Source organism: Pristiophorus japonicus, chromosome 17 (genome assembly GCF_044704955.1).
Source record: "Pristiophorus japonicus isolate sPriJap1 chromosome 17, sPriJap1.hap1, whole genome shotgun sequence".
NCBI lineage: Eukaryota > Metazoa > Chordata > Chondrichthyes > Pristiophoridae > Pristiophorus > Pristiophorus japonicus.
Genome location: NC_091993.1, coordinates 42,284,920 through 42,309,766, shown reverse-complemented (window position 1 = coordinate 42,309,766; position 24,847 = coordinate 42,284,920). Strand labels below are relative to the sequence as shown.

At 49.3% G+C, this 24,847-nt stretch overlaps 1 protein-coding gene across 1 annotated transcript in view; it reads left to right on the top strand.

Annotated features, from left to right (window-relative positions):
* cemip (cell migration inducing hyaluronidase 1) overlaps positions 1 to 24,847 on the top strand; it is a 259,948-nt gene that overhangs the window by 210,420 nt on the left and 24,681 nt on the right. Inside the window, exons 21-25 of the mRNA XM_070858685.1 lie at positions 855 to 1,035; positions 5,279 to 5,494; positions 17,483 to 17,694; positions 20,766 to 20,951; positions 22,643 to 22,847. Coding sequence (XP_070714786.1) covers positions 855 to 1,035; positions 5,279 to 5,494; positions 17,483 to 17,694; positions 20,766 to 20,951; positions 22,643 to 22,847 — 1,000 coding nt within the window. The remainder of the gene's footprint in view (positions 1 to 854; positions 1,036 to 5,278; positions 5,495 to 17,482; positions 17,695 to 20,765; positions 20,952 to 22,642; positions 22,848 to 24,847) is intronic.

Here is a 24,847-nt window from a genome sequence, read left to right as displayed (position 1 = left end):
CTACAAACAGATCCTTGAAATGGTTTTATTTTAGACGTGTGTTGTACAAAATTTCTACACAATCTGTAAACCTGCCGTTATATATAGCTTTTGGTGACGAGCAGTTGTGGAGCCCTGGAATAATTCACTGGACCTGTTCAGTGAAGTGAGCCATACGTTGGAGCAAGATTTACAACACGGGACCTCGACTCACACTCCATTCGAGCATCATCATCATCTTAGGCAGTTCCTCGGAATCGAGGAAGACTTGCTTCAACTCTTAGAATGAGTGCTTAGGTGGCTGTACAGTCCAATACAAGCGCCACAGTTCCAGCCACAGGTGGGACAGATAGTCGTTGAGGGTAAGGGAGGGTAGGACTGGTTTGCCGCACGCTCCTTCCGCTGTCTGCGCTTGATTTCTGCACGTTCTCGGCGATGAGACTCGAAATGCTCAGCGTCCTCCCAGATACACTTCCTCCACTTAGGGCGGTCTTGAGCCAGGGACTCCCAGGTGTCAGTGGGGATGTTGCACTTTATCAGGGAGGCTTTGAGGATGTTTTTGTAACGTTTCCTTTGTCCACCTTTGGCTCGTTTGCCATGAACGAGTTCCGAGTAGAGTGTTTGCTTTGGGAGTCTTGTGTCTGGCATGCGAACAATGTGGCCTGCCCAGTGGAGCTGATCGAGTGTGGACAGTGCTTCAATGCTGGAGATTTGGGCCTGGTCGAGGACGCTAACGTTGGTGCGTCTGTCCTCCCAGGGGATTTGTAGGATCTTGTGGAGCTATCTTGCGGGGATCCCTTCGAGCACGGGATCGATGACCGCCCCTTGTACCCCAAAGCAAAACTCAGCGCTGTATTCTCTTTCTCCATTTCCAGGACATTTCCCATCCGAGGGATACAGATCTACGATGGCCCAATAAATGTGGAGAACTGCACCTTCCGTAAATTTGCCGCTCTGGATGGTCGTCACACCAGTGCCATTGGGTTCCGGTTCAACAACTCCTGGCAAACCTGTCCAAACAACAATGTCACGCACATCACTTTCCAGGACGTCCCAGTAGGTCCTCAGATTTCACTGCTTTTATCTCTCATTACGTGAACAAACACAGGACTTGTGTGTTTAATATGGGCGTTTCAGATTGTAAAATGTCTACAGAAATCGCTATTTAGCTACAGGAAGTAAAATACTCATAGCGGTAAATGGGCAAGTGATATAACAAGTGTTGTACATGATGATATATTCTCTGTTAGAGCTAATTAATTTTACTCACCAAGTGATAGACATCTAACACCAAGACAGCTTGCGCTGTTACAGCTATGGAGCTAGTATACTTCCAGTCAGACATTATTTAAGCAGCCCATTGCAGAATGTCAACTAGTAACATAGAAAATAGGTGCAAGAGTAGACCATTCGGCTCTTAGAGCTTGCACCATCATTCAATAAGATCATGGCTGATCATTCCCTCAGTACCCCTTTCCGGCTTTCTCTCCATACCCCTTGATCCCCTTAGCAGTAAGGGCCATATCTAACTCCCTCTTGAATATATCCAATGAACTGGCCTCAACAACTCTCTGCGGTAGGGAATTCCACAGGTTAACAACTCTGAGTGAAGAAGTTTCTCCTCATCTCAGTCCAAAATGGCTTACCCCTTATCCTTAGACTGTGTCCCCTGGTTCTGGACTTCCCCAACATCGGGAACATTCTTCCTGCATCTAACCTGTCCAGTCCCGTCAGAATTTTATATGTTTCTATGAGATCCCCTCTCATCCTTCTAAACTCCAGTGAATACAGGCTCAGTCGATCCAATCTCTCCTCATATGTCAGTCCAGCCATCCCGGGAATCAGTCTGGTGAACCTTCGCTGCACTTCCTCAATAGCAAGAATGTCCTTCCTCAGATTAGGAGACCAAAACTGAACACAATATTCCAGGTGAGGCCTCACTAAGGCCCTGTACAACTGCAGTAAGACCTCCCTGCTCCTATACTCAAATCCCCTAGCTGTGAAGGCCAACATACCATTTGCCTTCTTTACCACCTGCTGTACCTGCATGCCAGCTTTCAATGACTGACATACCATTACACCCAGGTCTCGTTGCACCTCCCCTTTTCCTAATCTGTCCATTCAGATAATATTCTGTCTTCGTGCTTTTGCCACCAAAGTGGATAACCTCACATTTATCCACATGCTGGTTATGGTGATTATAAGAACATAAAATATAGGAGCAGGAGTCGGCCATTTGGCCCCTCGAGCCTGCTCTGCCATTCAATAAGATCATGGCTGATCTTTGACCTCAACTTCACTTTCACGCCCAATCTTCACATCCCTCGATTCCCTTAGAGTATTGAATATACTCAACGACAAACCTCCACAGCCCTTTGGGATAGAGAATTCCAAAGATTCACAACCCTCAGTGAAGAAATTTCTCCTCATCTCAGTCCTAAATGACTGACCCCTTATTCTGAGACTGCGACCCCTGGTTCGCGACTCTCCAGCCAGGAGAAACATCCTCCCTGCATCAACCCTGTCAATCCCCCTCAGAAACTTATAAGCAAATAAAATGGTGATTTCTATCATTGGGATTAGAAGGGGTTTGTCTCCATTTATTTAATTTTGTTTTCGGTGGGACGTGGATTTTGCAAAATTGCCATTGATTCTAACCCCCACCCTGGGCAGGAACCCAGCCTATCGGTTACCCGGCCTGCCCAGGACAGGTATCGGGCAACCGCGGCTGATTTTAATTGCCAACTCCCCGACCAAAGCAACAGGGAAGCGGCTGCCCGCCCCTTAAAATCGGATGGCAGGAGGTGACCTCAGGGGGCTGGGCCTGGGCCCGGGGTAAATGCTCTGGGAAGGGAGAGGAGAGGGGGGAAGCCTGGGACAGAGGTGACTCAAGGTTTCCCAGCGAGGCCTGCAGGAGCCTGGCCCACAAGGACACTAAATTTAAAAAAAAAACAAACGAAATGACCTTGCTGGCTCTGGCTCCTGTTTGTGAAAGGTTTGGCCTGGCAGGGAAGTGACCACTGCTCTCCTGCCCAGGCTTAGGTTAACATAACAGGTCACAGCCCCATGAGGTCAGCAGGGCCTGATCTGCATATTTAAAGAGGACCCCACTGACTAGGAGCCGTTGTCTTTGCTGACAACAATTTAAGGTTGCAGTCGGTCAGTCCCCCAACTCCAATTCAATTGACCCCCCTGTCCTTTTCCCACCTGGAGGGGGGAGTTTAAATCGACCCCATTGTGACCCCATTGTAAGGTTAAGGCTTCACGATAAACAATTGACACTGTTTTTTTTGCCACACTAATAAATGGTAAAGGGTATGGATGAGATAAATGTTAATATGTTAACAAAGTCACAGAATCTACACAAGGACATTCGAGAGGGAATTAAGAAGCACGTTTAGATTTACACAGAGGGCGGAAAATGTGTGGATATCACCGCAGTCAATGGGGAGCTGATGGTATCAGCGAATTCAAGAGAGAGCTGGATAAATACCTGAAGAAATATTTGATAGAGAGCGATGAGAGTTATCGTGGGGTATGATATTTCTGAGACTCTGGGATGACCAGATGGTTCAAAGTGGTCTTTCACAGCCCTGTGCATTCCTGTGTTTCAGCCATGGCTCAGTAGGTAGCACTCTCGCCCCTGTGTCAGAAGGTTGTGGGTTCCATTCCAGAGACTTGAGCACATAAATCTAGGCTGACACTCCAGTGCAGATACTGAGGGAGCCCTGCACTGTCTGAGGTGCCATCTTTCAGATTAGACGTTAAACCGAGGCCCCGTCTGCTCTTTAAGGTGGACGTAAAAGATCCCATGGCACTATTTTGAAAAAGAGCAGGGGAGTTCTCCCCAGTGTTCTGGCAAATAATCATTCCTCAATCAACATCGCTTGTAACAGAATATCTGGTCATTTATATCATTGCTGTTTCTGAGACACTCTCTCAGCATAAGAACATAAGAAATAGGAGTAGGCCATACGGCCCCTCGAGCCTGCTCCGCCATTTAATACGATCATGGCTGATCCGATCATGGACTCAACTCCACTCCCCTGCCCGCTCCCCATAACCCCTTATTCCCTTATCGGTTAAGAAACTGTCTATCTCTGTCTTAAATTTATTCAGTGTCCCAGCTTCCACAGCTCTCTGAGGCAGCGAATTCCACAGATTTACAACCCTCTGAGAAGAAATTCCTCCTCATCTCAGTTTTAAATGGGCGGCCCCTTATTCTAAGATTATGCCCCCTAGTTCTATTCTTCCCCCATCAGTGGAAACATCCTCTCTGCATCCACCTTGTCAAGCCCCCTCATAATTTTATACATTTCGATAAGATCACCTCTCATTCTTCTGAATTCCAATGAGTAGAGGCCCAACCTACTCAACCTTTCCTCATAAGTCAACACCCTCATCCCCGGAATCAACCTTGTGAACTTTCTCTGAACTGCCTCCAAAGCAAGTATATCCTTTTGTAAATACAGAGACCAAACCTGCACGCAGTATTCCAAGTGTGGCCTCACCAATACCCTGTATAACTGTAGCAAGACTTCCCTGCTTTTATACTCCATCCCCTTTGCAATAAAGGCCAAGATTCCATTGGCCTTCCTGAACCTGCATACTATCCTTTTGTGTTTCATGCACCAGGACCCGCTGTACTGCAGCACTTTGCAATTTTTCTCCATTTAAGTAATAACTTGCTCTTTGATTTTTTTTCAGCCAAAGTGCATAACCTCACACTTTCCAACATTATACTCCATCTGCCAAATTTTTGTCTACTCACTTAACCTGTCTGTTTTTTCACAGGATTTTTGTGTCCTCCTCACACATTGCTTTTCCTCCCATCTTTGTATCGTCAGCAAACTTGGCTACATTACACTCGGTCCCTTCATCCAAGTGGTTAATATAGATTGTAAATAGTTGGGTTCCCAGCACTGATCCCTGCAGCACCCCACTAGTTACTGATTGCCAACCCGAGAATGAACCATTTATCCTGGCTCTGCACTGAAGTGTTAGCCTAGATTTTTGTGTTCAAGTCTCTGGAGCGGGACTTGAACCCACAACTTTCTGGTACAGAGACGAGAGTGCTACCCACTGAGCCACAGCTGAGACATAGGAATGCTGTGAAAGACCAGTTTGACATATCTGGTCATCTCCGAGTCGTAATTTCACTGGTACTTCAGTGACTATAAAACACTTTTGGACGCCCTGAGGTTGTGCAAGGCATGATAGAAATGCAAGTTTTTTCTAATTTTACAGCCTTGTATATTCCTCTGTTTCTATATAACGATTGTGTGTCTCATCCTGTTAGATCGCATCGCGTGTCTTCTTTGGAGAGCCAGGACCTTGGTTCCACCACTTGGATTTGGATGGGGACAAAACGACCATCCTGCACGATGTGGATGGATCTCTGTCGGAGTATCCTGGAGCCTACATCGTCAAACATGACAATTGGCTCCTCAGGCATTCTGATTGTATCGATGTGCCAGACTGGAGGTCCGCTATCTGCAGTGGTCACTACGCACAAGTAAGAATCGAGTTTAATTCTTGTTATTCACCTTTCTGAAGCTTTTTGCGTGATCAAAGGACAACATTGTTTCAACTTACAATAGACCATGATTGACAGGGTAGATGCTGAGAGGTTGTTTCCCCCAGGTTGGAGTGTCTAACTAGGGGGCACAGTCTCGGGATAAGGGGTAGGCCATTTAAGACCGAGATGAGGAGGAATTTCTTCACTCAGAGGATTGTGAATCTTTGGAATTCGCTGCCCCAGAGAGCTGTGAATGCTGAGTCTCTGAATATATTCAAGGCTGAGATCGATAGATTTTTGGAGTCTCGGGGAATCAAGGGATGTGGAGATTGGGCAGGAAAGTGGAGTTGAGGTCGATGATCAGCCATGATCTTATTGAATGGCGGAGCAGGCTCGAGGGACCTTAGGCCCTACTCCTGCTCCTATTTCTTATGTTCTAACATTCTTAAAATGATCTCCAATCCCCATTTGAACTCTTGCCCTGCTGAATAAAAGGAATCCCTTACAGTTAGCGCAGTGGGAATAGCTTTACAATTACATGGTCCTGGAAATCGAGAGCATTCTCGGCACAACTTTCCCTTCCAGAAAATCTTGGGAAGCGTGCCTGTGATTTTTGATTTGTCAGTGCTCCCAATTGTAAAATTTGTCAAAACAAGAATTGTGACTAGTGTGTCTAATAATTGAATGTAAAGTTTAATTTTACATTTTTCAAACAATATGACAAAGGACATGTTTTCATGATTCAATTTAATTTCACAGTGACAACTCTTAAAACACGAGGAATATTTTGATGCCAGTCAGCTGTACTGAGTGTAAGGGGGGAGGGCGGAGTGGGGGGAGGGGGGAGGCCTAAGAGTTAATGCCCCACTGCAAAGCTCGCACAGTGGGAGCACCTATCGGGAATTGTGGCTTGCACATTAGCAGACCTGACTGGTGACCTGCATGATTTTCCAAACATTAAAATGATCAGATCTCCACATACACCGGCCCGGTTATATCCCGCTCTGCTTTGGGAGTGTTCACTAATAGAGTTGCCTCAGGGGTCTCTAATTGACAGTCAGGTTCCTGTGTGGTACCAGTTTCTGCGGGTGGCCATCAAACGGGGTTCGGGGCCAATATTGGGTGGGGATCAGACAAATCAAAAGTCACACGGAGACAAGTACAGCAGCTGAATAATCTGCTACCATGGGGCATTATTCCTGCTGAGGAGCAGCAGGGTGAATTGATTCGAGCACACAAGGAGAAGGTCGACTGGACTCGGGTACCAGGCGTAGGCCGAAAAATGGAACAGTGTCTGAGGAGATTCACGGCCGCCATAGAGACCATTACATAACTTTAAGGTGCCCTCTTGTGTTTGGAACAGAATGGTAACAGCACAGAAGGACCTAGAGCACTTCACCTAGTCACATTCCCCTGCTTTTCCCTCTGCAAATTCTTTTCCTTCAGGAACTTATCCAATTCCCTTTTGAAAGCCACGATTCATTCTACCTCCACCACCCTTTCAGGCAGTGCATTCCAGATCCTAACCACTCGCTGCATAAAAACGTTTTTCCTCCTGTCGCCTTTGGTTCTTCTGCCAATCGCCTTAAATCCGTGCCCTCTGGTTCTCGACCCTTCCGCTCTCCCTGTGGCTGCCAAAGTCACAGCTTTCTTGAATCTTGTCACGACTGAATCATTCCAGTTACCGGGAGTGGGGTAGAGCTTGTCAGAGCACAAAGTCCAGCTCCATTCAAGAGATGATTTGTGCTCTATTTAGAAAGAGCTCCTACAGCAATTAACAGCGTGACGCGACCAATGGCTGTCGGGCATGTGATGACGGCGAGCCCGGGGATTTGGGTGCCGGTTCTCTGTCGCACGGACTAAGCATCACGGGCAGTGAAATCTCTATGGGGGGGGGGTTGGGGGGAAAGTTGGTGATCCGTCTCGTACAAAGTTCTTCATACTTACTGCTGCTGGCAGGGCCACACCGACAGGAGCGGCGAGTTTGGGGTGAAGGAGCGGCGAGAGACTGTAGAGGGACGTGATCGGGGCCCAGGGGAGGCGTGAGTTCAGGGCCCAGGGGCAGCACGGGCCAGCCCACATTGCGATATGTGTGTACACTAGGTCCGTGCAGCAGAGCAGATCTCCAGTCGTCTTGGATAACCCTTGCCACTGGACCAAGACCTAGCTCTGTTAAGCCCGTGTGGCCACCACACATTATATAAATCCATGCACAGGCATCTTCCATCCTTGAGGATGTAGTTCGGGTCCCTCATTGAACTCATTCTTTTCTGACGTGGAAGCAAGTCATCCTCGTTTCGAGGGACCGCCTATGATGATGATAACAGTTGGAGAGCCCACCTCCTGCCTGTCTTTCTCATTAGGCTACAAGAGCAGGACGCCTGCACTCGTTCTCTCCAGTTCACCCTCAGCTGACGGAGATGCTGCGTGCTCCACGCTCAGTGCCTGCTTGTGCAGAGGTGATCCATTAACTTGTAGAGACGGAGCTGGTGTCAGTTGCAGGATCACTGCTTGGGCTCTTGTGCTGCTGGAGCCCAGGTGCTCTGAGGAGGGCGAACATGGTCTAGCTCGGTTGTGCAACACAGAGGTTTTAACTCACAGTCGAAAGTGCTGGAAGAATCCTGTAAGTTTCAAAAAACTAAAATTCGGGCAACTACAAAATGGAAGCAGTATCCTCCACCATCGGCATTGATCTCAATGTATTCAAATTGGCAGGATGTGACGAGTGTCATCCCAAGGATCTGTACTGGGGGCTTCAGCTTTTCACTGCATGTATACATGACTTGGATGAAGGAATAGAGAGCTGTATATTTCTTTCAACATTTAGGAACATAAGAAATAAGAGCAGGCCATTTGACCCCTCGAGCACGCAGTATTCCAGGTGTGGCCTCACCAATACCCTGTACAGTTGTAGCAGGACTTCTCTGCTTTTATACTCTATCCCCCTTGCAATAAAGGCCAACATTCCATTTGCCTTCCTGATCACTTGCTGTACCTGCATATTAACTTTTTGTGTTTTATGCACAAGGATCCCCAGGTCTCTCTGTACTGCAGCACTTTGCAGTTTTTCTCCATTTAAATTATAATTTGCTTTTCTATTATTTCTGCCAAAGCGAATAACCTCATATTTTTCCACTCTATCTGCTAAATTTTTTCCCACTCACTTAGCCTGTCTATATCCCTTTGCAGATTTTTTTGTGTCCTCCTCAAAATTTGCTTTCCCATCCATCTTTGTATCATCAGCAAACTTGGCTACATTACACTCGGTCCCTTCATCCAAGTCATTAATATAGATTGTAAATAGTTGAGGACCCAGCACCGATCCCTGTGGCACCCCACTAGTTACTGTTTGCCAACCGGAAAATGACCCATTTATCCTGACTCTCTATTTTCTGTTAGTTAGCCAATCCTCTATCCATGCTAATATATTACCTCCAACCCCGTGAGCTTTTATCTTGTGCAGTAACCTCTTGTGTAGCACCTTATCGAATACCTTCTGGAAATCCAAATGCACCACATCCACTGGTGGGAACAGGAGGCCTTTCAGCCCCTTGAGCCTGTCCTGCCATTCAATTAGATCATGGCTGATCTATATCTTAACTCCATTTGCCCGCCTGCTTTCCATAAACCCTTAATACCCTTGCCTAACAAAAATCTATCAATCTCGGTTTTGAAATTTTCAATTGCCTCCCAGCCTCAACAGCTTTTTTGGGCAGAAAGTTCCAGATTGCCACTATCCTTTGTGTGTTGTTGGATTGTCGTAAAAGCCCATCTGGTTCAATGATGTCCTTTAGGGAAGGGAATCTGTCGTCCCTATCCAGTCTGGGCCTATATGTGACTCCAGTCCCACAGCAATGTGGCTGACTCTTAACTGCCCTGTGAAGTGGGCAAGCGAGCCACTCTGTTGTATCAAACCGCTATCAGCGGTTCAAGAGGCCCCACATTTTCAGGGCGGCGAGGGATGGGCAATAAATGCCGACCTTGCCATGACATCCACCTCAAAAGAATGAATAAAGGCAAAAATCATCCATGCCCGATTTCCTTCTACGCATTACACCCAGGCATCCCAAACTCAAGAGGGAAATCTGCTCGAGGAACACCATTTCAGCCTCCATCACTCCATCAGGTTTCTTGAGGTCAAACCGTTCCACCAGGCCTGGTCAGACCGAGAACTCTTTCTGTTCTGACACTCTCTCCCAGGTGGTATTCCTGGACTGGCAATTGATTGCAACTTCTTCCACCTCCATCTTCTTCTCATTTAACAGTTTTTCAGACCTCTGTTCAAAACATCCAGTTGGTATACAAACTCCTCATTATTCCCTCTCGGGCTTGGCATCTACCCTGTCCATCGATGGGGGCCCTGTCCATCGATGGGGATAAGGGGACCCTATCCATCGATGGGGATAAGGGGACCCTATCCATCGATGGGGATAAGGGGACCCTGTCCATCGATGGGGATAAGGGGACCCTGTCCATCGATGGGGATAAGGGAAGCCCTGTCCATCGATGGGGATAAGAGAAGCCTGTCCATCGATGGGGATAAGGGGGCCCTGTCCATCGATGAGGATAAGGGGGCCCTGTCCATCGATGAGGATAAGGGGGCCCTATCCATCGATGGGGATAAGGGGGCCCTATCCATCGATGGGGATAAGGGGGCCCTGTCCATCGATGGGGATAAGGGGGCCCTGTCCATCGATGAGGATAAGGGGGCCTATCCATCGATGAGGATAAGGGGACCCTATCCATCGATGGGGATAAGGGGGCCCTGTCCATCGATGGGGATAAGAGAAGCCTGTCCATCGATGGGGATAAGGGGGCCCTGTCCATCGATGAGGATAAGGGGGCCCTGTCCATCGATGAGGATAAGGGGGCCTATCCATCGATGAGGATAAGGGGACCCTATCCATCGATGGGGATAAGGGGGCCCTGTCCATCGATGGGGATAAGGGGGCCCTGTCCATCGATGGGGATAAGGGAAGCCTGTCCATCGATGGGGATAAGGGGGCCCTATCCATCGATGGGGATAAGGGGGCCCTATCCATCGATGGGGATAAGGGGGCCCTGTCCATCGATGGGGATAAGGGGGCCCTGTCCATCGATGGGGATAAGAGAAGCCTGTCCATCGATGGGGATAAGGGGGCCCTGTCCATCGATGAGGATAAGGGGGCCCTGTCCATCGATGAGGATAAGGGGGCCTATCCATCGATGAGGATAAGGGGACCCTATCCATCGATGGGGATAAGGGGGCCCTGTCCATCGATGGGGATAAGGGGGCCCTGTCCATCGATGGGGATAAGGGAAGCCTGTCCATCGATGGGGATAAGGGGGCCCTATCCATCGATGGGGATAAGGGGGCCCTGTCCATCGATGAGGATAAGGGGGCCCTGTCCATCGATGAGGATAAGGGGACCCTATCCATCGATGGGGATAAGGGGACCCTGTCCATCAATGGGGATAAGGGGACCCTGTCCATCGATGGGGATAAGGGGACCCTGTCCATCGATGGGGGCCCTGTCCATCGATGAGGATAAGGGGGCCTATACATCGATGGGGATAAGGGAACCTCTTGTGCCAAGGATCCACACCAACGTCCCCCATAAGCGGCACTGCCTCCTGCGCGGTATCTACAATGGAAAAGCTGGTGTGGTGCCTGCATGGGACCTTCATGGAAGTTTACAGCACAGAAGGCGGCCATTCGGCCCATCGTGTCTGCGCTGGCCGACAAAGAGCTATCCATCCTAATCCCACTTTCCAGCTCTTGGTCCGTAGCTCTGTAGGTTTCGGCACTTCAAGTGGACATCCAAGTACTTTTTAAATGTGGTGAGGGTTTCTGCCTCTACCACCTTTTCAGGCAGTGATTTCCAGACCCCCACCACCCTCTGGGTGAAGACATTTCCCCTCAAATCCCCTCTAAACCTCATATCAATTACTTTAAATTGATGCCCCCTGGTTGTTGACTCCTCTGCTAAGGGAAATAGATCCTTCCTGTCCACTCTATCCAGGCCCCTTAATTTTACACACCTCAATGAGGTCTCCCCTCAGCCTCCTCTGTTCCAAAGAAAACAACCCCAGCCGATCCAATCTTTCCTCATTGCTAAAACTCTCTGGTCCGGGCAACATTCTCATAAATCTCCTCTGTACCCTCTCTAGTGCAATCACATATTTCCTGTAACATGGTGACCAGAACTGCATGCAGTACTCTAGAAGTGGCCTAACTAATGTTTAATACAGTTCAAGCATAACCTCCCTGCTCTTGTATTCTGTGCCTTGGCTAATAAAGGCAAGTATTCCATATGTCTTCTTAATCACCTTATCTACCTGGCCTGCTACCTTCAGGACATGTCCTCCAAGGTCCCTTTGTTCCTCTATATTTAGTGTCCTACCATTTAATGTGTATTCCCCTTGCCTTCTTAGCCCTCCCCAAATGCATTACCTCACCTTGCAAATGACTGCACAGCTGCGCAGCATTGTGGGAACATTGATCAACACCACTCCCTCCCCCTTCAGTACTCGCTCGATGGAAGAGGCCACCTCTCTCTGCCTTCTGCACTTTTGACAGATGTTCCGATCACTATATTCCGATTAGCAGCCGTGGGAGAGCAAGAATTCCACTGGTTGCTATGGGGCTAGGAACACTGTAATCGTGTTTGTGAAGATTCCATCTGTTATCTCGAGTAAAATCGTACATTCCTTCTTAGAGAACAAAACATCAGGCGAAATCTTCACAAACACATTTACAATGTGGTTGCACTGTGACCAGAGGATTCCTTGCTCCCTTGTCAAGCTATGAGGCCCACTTCCTGCTTGTTCGAGTTAACCCCTGCTGAAAAATGTTTAAAAATTAAGAGGCAGTTCAAGAATGGTTGATTTACCTCCACCTGGAGAATTATTTTTCAATGGGGTAAAGGATGAAACGTGACTGTTCAACGTTCTTGTGTCTCCGTGGGCCAGCTTTAGAAGTTGGTAGAGTATCAGACTTGTAATCAGAGGAACCAGAGTTCAAGTTCCTGTTCAGGTGTTGTGTTTTGTCAACTGTGGCTCATTGGCAGCACTCTTGCCTCTGAGTCAGAAGGTTGTGGGTTCAAGTCCCACTCCAGAGACTTGAGCACATAAATCTAAGCTGACACTCCAGTGCAATGCTGAGGGAGTGCTGTACTGTCCCATGGATGTTGGATATTTTCCTGGAGGGAAAGAAAAAATTGGACACTGGAATCACCACATATCATTCTTGTGACCGGGATTTATTTAAAAACAGCGAAGGTCACGGAGCAGTGTACCACCGTCACCGGTCAGTAAGGGGGCGCAGGAGTGGCAAGAGCGACGTGATCGGGGTCCAGAAGAGGTGAGGGCCCAGGGGCAGCACGGGCCAGCCCACACTGCGATATGTGTGCGCACTAGGTCCGTGCAGCAGAGCTGGTCTCCAGTCATCTTGGGTAATCCTTGCCACTGGACCAAGACCTAACTCTGTCAAGCCCGTGTGGTGGCTGATGTGCAATGGCCACCCCACGTTAAAAAAAATCCACGCACAGGCATCTTCCACCCCCTCAACTGGAGTTCAGGACTGGAACTTCGGGTCCTTCTTTGAAACATCTGTGAACTCATCCCTTCTTGGCATGGAAGCAAGTCATCCTCGATATGAGGGACTGCCTATGATGATGATGATACACTGTCGGAGGTGCCATCTTTCAGATGAGACGTTAAACCGAGACCCTGTCTACCCTCTCAGGTGAATGTAAAAGATCCCACGGCACTATTTCAAAAAAGAGCAGGCGAGTTATCCCCGGTGTCCTGGCCAAAACTTATTGCTCAATCAACATAACAAAAACAGATTACCTGGTCGTTATCAAATTGTTGTTTGTGGGAGCTTGCTGTGTGCATATTGGCTGCCGAGTTTCCAACATTCCAACAATGACTACACTTCAATAGTACTTCATTGGCTGTAAAGCGCTTTGGGACATCCTGAGGTCATGAGAGGTGCAATAGGATCGCAAGGCTTTTCTTTTGAGCACTGAAACATTGGGGTCAGAATTTCCCGGGGTTTTTTCCCATCTCCTGCCATATCTGCGGAAAATCTGCGGAACCTTGGAGAAACTGAAGTCCGAGATCTGGATAACCACTGTGGGTATTACAGTTATCCTCAGTGGGTGGTCAGAAGCATAGAAACATAGAAAATAGGTGCAGGAGTAGGCCATTCGGCCCTTCGAGCCTGCACCACCATGCAATAATAGCTAGAGGATTTGAGTATCGGAGCAGGGAGGTCTTACTGTAGTTGTACAGGGCCTTGGTGAAGACTCACCTGGAATATTGTGTTCAGTTTTGGTCTCCTAATCTGAGGAAGGATGTTCTTGTTATTGAGGGAGTGTAGCGAAGGTTCACCAGATTGATTCCCAGGATGGCAGGACTGACATATGAGGAGAGACTGGATCATTCACCTCAGTACCCCTTTCCTGCTTTCTCTCCATATCCCTTGATTCACTTTAGCCGTAAGGGCCATATCTAACTCCCTCTTGAATATATCCAATGAACTGGCATCAACAACTCTCCGCGGCAGGGAATTCCACAGGTTAACAACTCTCTGAGTGAAGAAGTTTCTCCTCATCTCAGTCCTAAATGGCTTACCCCTTATCCTTAGACTATATTCCCTGGTTCTGGACTTCCCCAACATCGGGAACATTCTTCCTGCATCTAACCTGTCCAGTCCCGTCAGAATTTTATATGTTTCTATGAGATCCCCTCTCATCCTTCTAAATTCCAGTGAATACAGGCCCAGTCGATCCAGTCTCTCCTCATATGTCAGTCCTGCCATCCTGGGAATCAATCTGGTGAACCTTCGCTACACTCCCTCAATAACAAGAACATCCTTCCTCAGATTAGGAGACCAAAACTGAACACAATATTCCAGGTGAGTCTTCACCAAGGCCCTGTACAACTACAGTAAGACCTCCCTGCTCCGATACTCAAATCCTCTAGCTATGAAGGCCAACATACCATTTGCCTTCTTCACCGCCTGCTGAACCTGCATGCCAACCTTCAATGATTGATGTACCATGACACCCAGGTCTCACTGCACCTCCCCTTTTCTGAATCTGCCACCAGAGCAGGAGATCTAGAGAACTGAGTGCAATGTAGCCAAACTTGCTGATGATACAAAGGTGGGTGGGAAAGCAAATTGTGAGAAGGACACAAAAAATCTTCAAAGGGATATAGACAGGCTAAGTGAGTGGACAAAAATTTGACAGATGGAGTATAATGTGGGAAAATGTGAGGTTATCCACTTTGGCAGAAAATATAGAAAAGCAAATTATAATTTAAATGGAGAAAAATTGCAAAGTGTTGCAGTACAGAGGGACCTGGGGGTCCTTGTGCATGAAACACAAAAAGTTAGTATGTAGGTACAGCAAGTGATCAGGAAGGCAAATGGAATGTTGGCCTTTATTGCGAGGGGGATAGAGTATAAAAGCAGAGAAGTCGTGCTACAACTGTACAGGGTATTGGTGAGGCCACACCTAGAGTACTGCGTACAGTTTTGGTCTCCGTATTAAAGGAAGGATATACTTGCATTGGAGGCTGTTCAGAGAAGGTTCACTAGGTTGATTCCGGAGATGAGGGGGTTGACTTATAAAGAAAGGTTGAGTATGTTGCGCCTATATTCATTGGAGTTCAGAAGAATGAGAGGTGATTTTATCGAAACATATAAGATAATGAGGGGACTCGACAAGTTGGATGCAGAGAGGATATTTCCACTCATTGGTGATTCTAAAACTAGGGGACATAGTCTCAGAATAAGGGGCCGCCCATTTAAAACTGAGATGAGGAGAAATTTCTTCTCTGAGGGTTGTAAATCCGTGGAATTCTCTGCCACAGAGCTGTGGAGGCTGGGTCATTGAATATATTTAAGGTGGAGATAGACAGATTTTTGAGCGATAAGGGAATAAAGGGTTATGGAAAGCGGAAGGGGGGAGTGGAGCTGAGTCCATGATCAGATCAGCTATGATCTTATTGAATGGTGGAGCAGGCTCGAGGGACCAAGTGGCCTACTCCTGCTCCTATTTCTTATGTACTTAGAACCATTGTGGGCATTCCAGTTGTCATCAGTTGGGTGAAAATCCCACTGTGCCAGGTCCCGGTGTACGCTGGGAGTAGGAGATTGCACACTCTCATGCAGTGGATGGGCGCAACAGAGTTTTACTCCAAATTGTTTTGTTTTCCTTTTATTTTTTTTATCTTTTTGACTTTGTTCGAAAGAAATTGCAATTATATGGCACCTTTAACGTAGTCATACACCCCAAGGTGCTTCACAGGAGTGTAATCAGACAAAAATGGACGCCGAGGCAAAGATGAAGATATTAGGATTGGTGATTGAAGTTTTGTCTAAGGGATGGATTTTAAGGGGCGTTGTAAAGGAGGGAGAGATAGATGGAGAGGCAGACAGCTATGCAATGTGGCTGCACAAAGTGACCAGCACTATTCATGTCCTCCGGACGTCCCAACACGCCTCAGTCAATAAAGCTCTCCCGAAGTTTAGTCTCTGTTATTTTGTAGGCCTACAAATAGCCAATTTGCACACAGCAAGGTCCCACAAACAACAATGAGATAAATGACCAGATGATCTCTTTTTGGTAGTGTTGCTTGGAATGTATTTGCTTCATGGGTTCTTTGCTTAAGAATTCATAGCAACACATTGCTATTAAGAACTCATTAGTTTATTAACAAAGGTTTAACAATCACACTGCACATTACCAGTTCATCCACGATGAGGTATGCAGTTGTGAGCCTAGTGGATGAACTGGTAATGTGTAGTGTGATTGTTATACCTTTGTTAATAAACCAACAACCACTCAAGAGCAATGTGTTGCTATGAATTCTTAAGCAAAGAACCCAAGAAGCAAATACATTACAATGATAGTGGGTTAAATCTTGGCCGGGACACCAGGAGAAATCATATTTTATCTCCACTTGAAAGGGCAGACGGGGCCTCATCCAAAAGACGGCACCTCTGACAGTGCAGCACTCCCTCAGTATTGCATTGGAATATCCTCGATTTTTGTCCTCGAGTCTCTGAGGTGGGCCTTGAACCCACAACCTTCTGGCTCTGAGGGGGAGCACTGCCCACTGAGCCACGAATGATGCTTGCTTTGGCCCCTTTTATCAAATAATTCCGGAACTATTGTACGAACCATTTCTGATATTAAACTGTTGAAATTATGACTGAGCTGTAATTTGATGGTTTCCTGCTGGTTGGGAACCACAGCATTACCGGAGATTGGGCTCAGTGCTCCCATGCGGGCAGTGGAGTGGATCGGCTGTGTAAAATACCTGATGCCTGGAAAATCGCTCATTTTGTATGGTGATATTCTGGTTGCAGATTGCCCTTCGGGAAGGCAGGCTTTATTTGATTGACTTACAGGTACAGAGGGTAAATTTTACAATTCAGAGCTCCCAGCTCAACTTACAATGGACCACAGATCCGACGAGTTTAGGAATGGCTCAGTCTGGCCTCTGAGCCCGAGATTTGGAAATCTGCTCCTGTTACGCCTGTAGTCGTAATGAAGAATACTTTAACGCGGCTGTATTTTAATATCCGAGATGCGCTTGGGGGCTAATTTGCTGACTTCAGGCTTCCAGTGGGAGCCTCAATAATTGGCAGCAGGTATGGGAAATTCGAGCACCCGCAGTCCCAAATCCCTGGGGTGAGCCTGTGACATGCGAGGTCGTTGCTGGCAGCTCGGTCTGGGAACATGACGTGCTTTGTGTCTCTCTAGGTGACGTGTCAAAGCAGGAACTGCATCAACCTTCACCTCGCCGACTGCAGCGGTTCAAGGTTGCGGCTCACCACCACCTTCTCGAGGGCAATGAGGGCTGGGCAATAAACGCTGGCCTTGCCGGCGACGCCCAAATCTCAGAACGAATAAAGAAACAGTGACCTGAATTAAAGGAGACACTCTGCACTTTCTCAGGTTGACGTCCTGTGTTTTTTGCTTTCAGGTGTACATTCAGGCCAGGCGGCCATCAACTCTGAAGATGAAGATGATTAAAGATGAGTACCCCGATAAGCCGCTCTACCTAAAGGGTGCCCTGGGCAGACATTCTCACTACCAGCAATACCAGCCTGTTGTTATGCTACAGAAAGGATACACTGTACACTGGGATGGTCCAGCACCCCAGGAACTCACCATCTGGCTCATCAACTTCAACCAGTGAGTGATCTTTCATAGCCCCAGTTGTGCATCATATCAGCAAGCAGCGTTCAGCTAGCTCCTGAGAAACCTGCCCACATTGTGACTTGCTTCCACATGAGTTCACAGATGTTTCAAAGAAGGACCTGATGTTCCAGTCCTGAACTCCAATTGAAGGGTGGAAGATGCCTGTGTGTGGATTTTTTTAACGTGTGGTGACCGTTGCACACCAGCCACCACACGGGCTCGACAAGGCTAGGTCTTTATCCAGTGGCAAGGGTTGAACCAGAACGACTGGAGACCTGCTCTGCTGCACGGACCCAGTGCGCGCACACATCGCAGTGTGGGCTGGCCGTGCTGCCCCTGGGCCCTCGGATCTTCTGCGCCCCATACCCTCATTTGCCGCTCCTCCGCCACGATCTCTCGCCGCTCCCCCGCCACAAACATTCGCTGCACCTCCACCGCGATCCCTCGCTGCTCCTCTGCCGCGATCCCTCGCCGCGATCCCTCGCCGCTCCTCCGCCACGATTCCTCGCCGCTCCTCCGCCACGATTCCTCGCCGCTCCTCCGCCGCGATCCCTCGCCGCTCCTCCGCCACGATCCCTCGCCGCTCCTCCGCCACGATCCCTCGCCGCGATCCCTCGCCGCTCCTCTGCCGCGATCCCTCGCCGCTCCTCCGCCACGATCCCTCGCCGCTCCTCCGCCACGATCCCTCGCCGATCCTCCGCCACGATCCTCCGCCACGATCCTCCGCCACGATCCCTCGCCGCGATCCCTCGCCGCTCCTCCGCCGCGATCCCTCGCCGCTCCTCCGCCGCGATCCCTCGCCGCTCCTCCGCCACGATCCCTCGCCGCTCCTCCGCCACGATCCCTCGCCGATCCTCCGCCACGATCCTCCGCTGCGATCCCTCGCCGCTCCTCCGCCGCGATCCTCCGCCGCGATCCCTCGCCGCTCCTCCGCCGCGATCCCTCGCCGCTCCTCCGCCGCGATCCTCCGCCACGATCCCTCGCCGCTCCTCCGCCGCGATCCCTCGCCGCTCCTCCGCCACGATCCTCCGCCACGATCTCTCGCCGCTCCTCCGCCACGATCCCTCGCCGCTCCTCCGCCACGATCCCTCGCCGCTCCTCCGCCACGATCCCTCGCCGCTCCTCCGCCCCGATCCCTCGCCGCTCCTCCGCCCCGATCCCTCGCCGCTCCTCCGCCCCGATCCCTCGCCGCTCCTCCGCCCCGATCCCTCGCCGCTCCTCCGCCACGATCCCTCGCCGCTCCTCCGCCACGATCCCTCGCCGCTCCTCCGCCACGATCCCTCGCCGCTCCTCCGCCACGATCCCTCGCCGCTCCTCCGCCACGATCCCTCGCCGCTCCTCCGCCACGATCCCTCGCCGCTCCTCCGCCACGATCCCTCGCCGCTCCTCCGCCACGATCCCTCGCCGCTCCTCCGCCACGATCCCTCGCCGCTCCTCCGCCACGATCCCTCGCCGCTCCTCCGCCACGATCCCTCGCCGCTCCTCCGCCACGATCCCTCGCCGCTCCTCCGCCACGATCCCTCGCCGCTCCTCCATTTTGTATCAAGTATTGGACTGCCATCCATGCAGAGTTGGTGAAAGAAAGAAAGGAAGACTTGCATTTATATAGCACCTTTCACGACCACTAGACATATCAAAGTACTTTACAGCCAATGAAGTACTTTTGGAGTGTAGCTACCGTTGTAATGTGGGAAACGCGGCAGTCAATTTGCGCACAGCAAGCTCCCAGAAAAAGCAATGTGATAATGACTAGATAATCTGTTTTTGTTATGTTGATTGAGGGATAAATATTGGCCAGGGCACCGAAGATAACTCCCCTGCTCTTTTTCGAAATAGTGTCATGGGATCTTTTACATCCACCTGGTACCTGGGCAGGTTCCTATAATTACCAGAAACTAAACTGGACGTTGTCAAGGGTTCATAATTTTTACAAAATGCGATGAGCTGAGCTTTATTATTCTGTTGGAGATATCATGCGATATCTGACTGTGATGTAAGCCCGATGGGAGAGGGAGTGAATAGGATGCTACTCGTGGAGTGCTTAGTGTGTAGACATGGCAAGGGTGTCCAGGCCCATATTATTGGGCCTGAAGGTTTGAGGCTTACCCCCACCCAAGGTACCGAGCACACCCCAGTGCAGGCAGCAAGCGTTAAGGGAGCTTGGAGCCTGCGAACAAACTGCGCACTAGACTCGTACAGTACACCACGGATTCAGTGTCTCCATCTGACTCCATCCCTCTCTGTCTTCTGTCTGATGCTGAACCTGACTGTTCGCAATGTTAGTGTCATATTTGACCCTGATTTGAGCTTTCGACCACATATCCGCAGCATAACTAAGACCGCCTATTTCCACCTCCGTAACATCTTCCGTCTCCGCCCTTGCCTTAGTTCATCCGCTGCTGAAGCCATCATCCATGCCTTTGTTACCTCTAGACTTGACTATTCCAATGCACTCCTGGCCGGCCTCCCACATTTTACCCTACATAAACTAGAGGTGATCCAAAACTTGGCTGCCCGTGTCCTAACTCGCACCAAGTCCCGCTCACCCATCACCCCTGTGCTCGCTGGCCTACATTGGCTTCCGGCTAAGCAGCGCCTTGATTTCAAAATTCTCATCCTTATTTTCAAATCCCTCCATGACCTCGCCCCTCCCTATCTCTGTAATCTCCTCCAGCCCCACAACTCCCCGAGATGTCTGCACTCCTCTAATTCTGCCTTCCTGAGCATTCCTGATTATAATCGCTCAACCATTGGTGGCTGTACCTTCTGTTGCCTGGGCCTCAAGCTCTGGAACTCCCTTCCTAAACCTCTCTGCCTCGTTACCTCTCTTTCCTCCTTCAAGATGCTCCTTAAAACCTACCTCTTTGACGTGCTAATTTCTAATAACGCAGCTAGGTGTCAAATTTTTATCGATAATACTCCTGTGAAGTGACTTGGGACATTTCACTACGTTAAAGGCGCTATATAAATACAAGTTGTTGTTGTTACCCATGACTCGTATATTAAAATACAAACTAACCTGCAATTGCCTCACTGATATTTCTTGCCGTTGATCCCCTTGTCAGGAATGACTGGATCCAAGTGGGGCTTTGCTACCCTAAAGGCAGCACGTTTAACATAATATCGGATATTCACAATCGCTTATCAAAAAGAACTTTCAAGACCGGATCGTTCCTGAGGGCACATCAGATGGACAGCCTGGATCGTGCCCACCCAGGCAAGAGCTACTATTTCTTGGATGAGGACACTGGGTACGTCCATCATACTTACCATTAAAATGGTCACGCCGCACTTGCAACCTTCATATTACAATCGGGAATATTTCTGGTGGCAAAAAAATGGCATGTAATATTCACCATCGTGCACTGGAATCTCAGCTTTGAGATGGAATGAAGCTCACTGCAAATGACTAACATCTTCATTCTGTAGTCCTTACCTTTGCTGTTAATGTTAAACCAAAACCTGTCAGCCTATTTTTATTTTAATTATGAAGGAATATTATATTGCCACAGCTTTCTTCTGTTAGAAAATACATTTCATTTATTAAAAAAAGTTAGTATGCATACAGCAAGTAATCAGGAATGCAAATGGAATGTTGGCCTTTATTGCAAAAGGGATAGAGTATAAAAGCCGAGAAGTCCTGCTACAACTGTACAGGGTATTGGTGAGGTCACACCTAGAGTACTGCGTACAGTTTTGGTCTCCTTATTTAAGGAAGGATATACTTGCATTGGAGGCAGTTCAGAGAAGGTTCACTAGGTTGACTCTGGGGATGAGGGGGTTGACTTATGAGGAAAGGTTGGGCCTCTACTCATTGGAATTCAGAAGAATGAGAGGTGATCTTATCGAAACTTATAAGATAATGAAGGGGCTTGACAAGGTGGATGCAGAGAGGATATTTCCACTCATTGGTGAAACTAAAACTATGGGGCATAGGGCTAGAGTTTCCCCAAAGCCCGCCAGCACCCGATTGCCGCCCAGAAAATCGCTACAGCCGGGAAGATTATCGCTGGCGCAAACTTCCGGGAAAAAAAAAATTTAAATATGCCCAGCTAGAAATATGTGCCTTTCACCCCCAATCTGGGTGGAAAATGCAATTTCGGCTAGATTGGGCAGTGCCTAAAGAAAATGGGCGAAAAATTAAAAAATCTATAAAAAATTTACCCCGAGGCTGCGGGTTGGGCCTAACACCAAAAAAAGAATAAAAATAATTTTTCAAAAACCTAACTAAAAAATCCCCAAAACATTCCCAAGACATTTTTAAATTAAATCGCCCCAACAGATTCTGAAAATAAATAGTAAAAAGCTAATCACTTACCTTGTTCTTGCAGACCCACTGCCCAGCTCCGCTGATCCCCGTGGGCGGTTTAAAAAAACGTTTTTTTTATACTTGCCTACGGATTGCCGCTCAGCCAAAGATGGCGCCATGGCGCTCTGTGGAGGGTACACGCCCGCTGTCCGCTCCCCAGCGGGACTTCGAAACCGCTGGCGTGCCTCAGCTGGGGAATTTTTCTCCGACCCATTTCTCGCCCAAAACGGCCAATCCCGCCGAGAAACCGGGCGGTGAACCAATGCAAATTCTAGCCTATAGTCTCAGAGTAAGGGGCCGCCCATTTAAAACTGAGATGAGGAGGAATTTCTTCTCTCTGGGGGTCGTGAATCTGTGAAATTCTCTGCGCCAGAGAGCTGTGGAGGCTGGGTCTTTGAATATATTTAAGGTGGAGATAGGCAGATTTTTGAGGGTTATGGAGAGCGGGCAGGGAAGTGGAGCTGAGTCCATGATCAGATTAGCCATAATCTTATTGAATGGCGGAGCAGGCTAGAGGGGCCGAATGGTCTAATGCTGCTCCTATTTCTTATGTTCTTATTCCGATGCTAACCTGCAGTCCTAAAGCTGCTGCTGCTGTTGATATAGTAACGGATTTCTCTCTTGCTCCCAAAGGCTGCTGTTCCTGAAAGTGAAAGCCCACAAAAAGAGAGAGCAGTTTGCTTTCTGCTCATCAAGTGGCTGTGAGAGGATAAAGATCAAAGCCTCCATTCCGGTGAACAGCAGAGTCAGTGACTGTGCGATGAAAGCGTACCCCAAGTACGCTCAGATGCCGACTGTCGACGTGCCAATGCCAAAGAGATTGCCCACGGCACAGCTGGTAAATTGCTATCCTCAACTCTGGGCTCCATCATATTGGTTAACCCTTTTGCCCCCCTCAAACTATGACACACTGTGAGAGTGAGGGGGTCTCCTAAGTTCCTGCCTGGATTGCGTTATCTCACCTGCTGCCCGGGCCCATCACAGGAAACCTGAGCGGGCAGCACACTACAAGCATACTGGACAGGGATCGATTTCAACTGTTCCCGCAGGCGGCAAACATGTGGCAGCGAGTCCATCCCCGCTTTACCCCCGCCCGATTGACCCCTCTGCTGGGAACAGTTAGAATCGACCCCAGAAACTCAGCAATGGGTCTGTTCCATATCCTGCACTATTCTGAAATAGGGTGAGATGTGAGGGTAGAGCCTTGAATAGGGGTTGGGGCTTACACATGGAGAGAATACATACCCCCTCCCTCCTTTGCTCCCGCCCTCTCCCGCTCCCTCCCTCCTTTGCTCCCGCTCCCTCCCTCCCGCTCCCTCCCTCCCGCTCCCTCCCTCCCTCCCGCCTCCCTCCCTCCCGCTCCCTCCCTCCCGCTCCCTCCCTCCCTCCCGCTCCCTCCCTCCCGCTCCCTCCCTCCCGCTCCCTCCCTCCCGCTCCCTCCCTCCCGCTCCCTCCCTCCCGCTCCCTCCCTCCCGCTCCCTCCCTCCCGCTCCCTCCCTCCCGCTCCCTCTCTCCCGCTCCCTCTCTCCCGCTCCCTCTCTCCCGCTCCCTCTCTCCCGCTCCCTCTCTCTCGCTCCCTCTTTCCCGCTCCCTCTTTCCCGCTCCCTCTTTCCCGCTCCCTCTTTCCCGCTCCCTCTTTCCCGCTCCCTCTTTCCCGCTCCCTCTTTCCCGCTCCCTCTTTCCCGCTCCCTCTTTCCCGCTCCCTCTTTCCCGCTCCCTCTTTCCCGCTCCCTCTTTCCCGCTCCCTCTTTCCCGCTCCCTCTTTCCCGCTCCCTCTTTCCCGCTCCCTCTTTCCCGCTCCCTCTTTCCCGCTCCCTCTTTCCCGCTCCCTCTTTCCCGCTCCCTCTTTCCCGCTCCCTCTTTCCCGCTCCCTCTTTCTCGCTCCCTCTTTCTCGCTCCCTCTTTCTCGCTCCCTCTTTCTCGCTCCCTCTTTCTCGCTCCCTCTTTCTCGCTTCCTCTTTCTCGCTCCCTCTTTCTCGCTCCCTCCCTCTCGCTCCCTCCCTCTCTCCCCCTGTCTCCCTGTCTCTCTCACTCCCTCTGACTCTCTCTCTGTCTCTGTACTGCATGTTTCTATCCCCCTTAATGTATTAATTTACTGATGTGCTGTACTTTGCACCAGTAAAAATTAGATGAGAGTTAAAGGAACTTGCCTTTAAAAGGCGTCTTTCACATCCTCAGAATATCCAAAAGTGCTTCCCATCTAATGAATGACTCTAAATGTGCAGTCATTGCAGCCAGTTTATGCACGGCAAGATTTCTGAAACCGCAAACGTGATAAATGCCAGGTTAGTCAGGTTTTGGTGCTGTTCAATGAGGGAGGAATGTTGAAGGTGAATTTCCTGCTCTTCCTTGACATGTGCCAAGATGTCTTTGATGTTTATCTGAACAGGAAATCAGGGCATCAATTTAATGTCTCCTTAAGAGACCATTATCTATAGCAAATCCTCTCTCACTTTGGTTCTAGTTGTCATGTATACTTGGGATTACTAGCCACCAGGGGGCGCCACTGTCGGAAGTCATTGAGCTATACGCACAGGTGTGCGAGCCAGGTATATAAAGCAAGCCACCGTGTAATGTGGGCACTTTGGGCCCAAATAAAGTTGAGCCAGGTTTGCACCTGAGTGAGTTTACAGTATTCAGTCTATCGAGTTATTACATACATAAAACTAGTGTACGTTAGCAAAGAATCTTGTTTTGTAAATTCCTTCGACAACTCTAGTGGTGGACTGTAACTGGATCGAGGTTCGATATTCCTCAGCCGGGGGTGGGTTTCTGTCTTCACTGCGGTACTGCCTCTTTCAGTCCTCCGGCCAATCAGAGGCTGCGAAATCGAAGGGG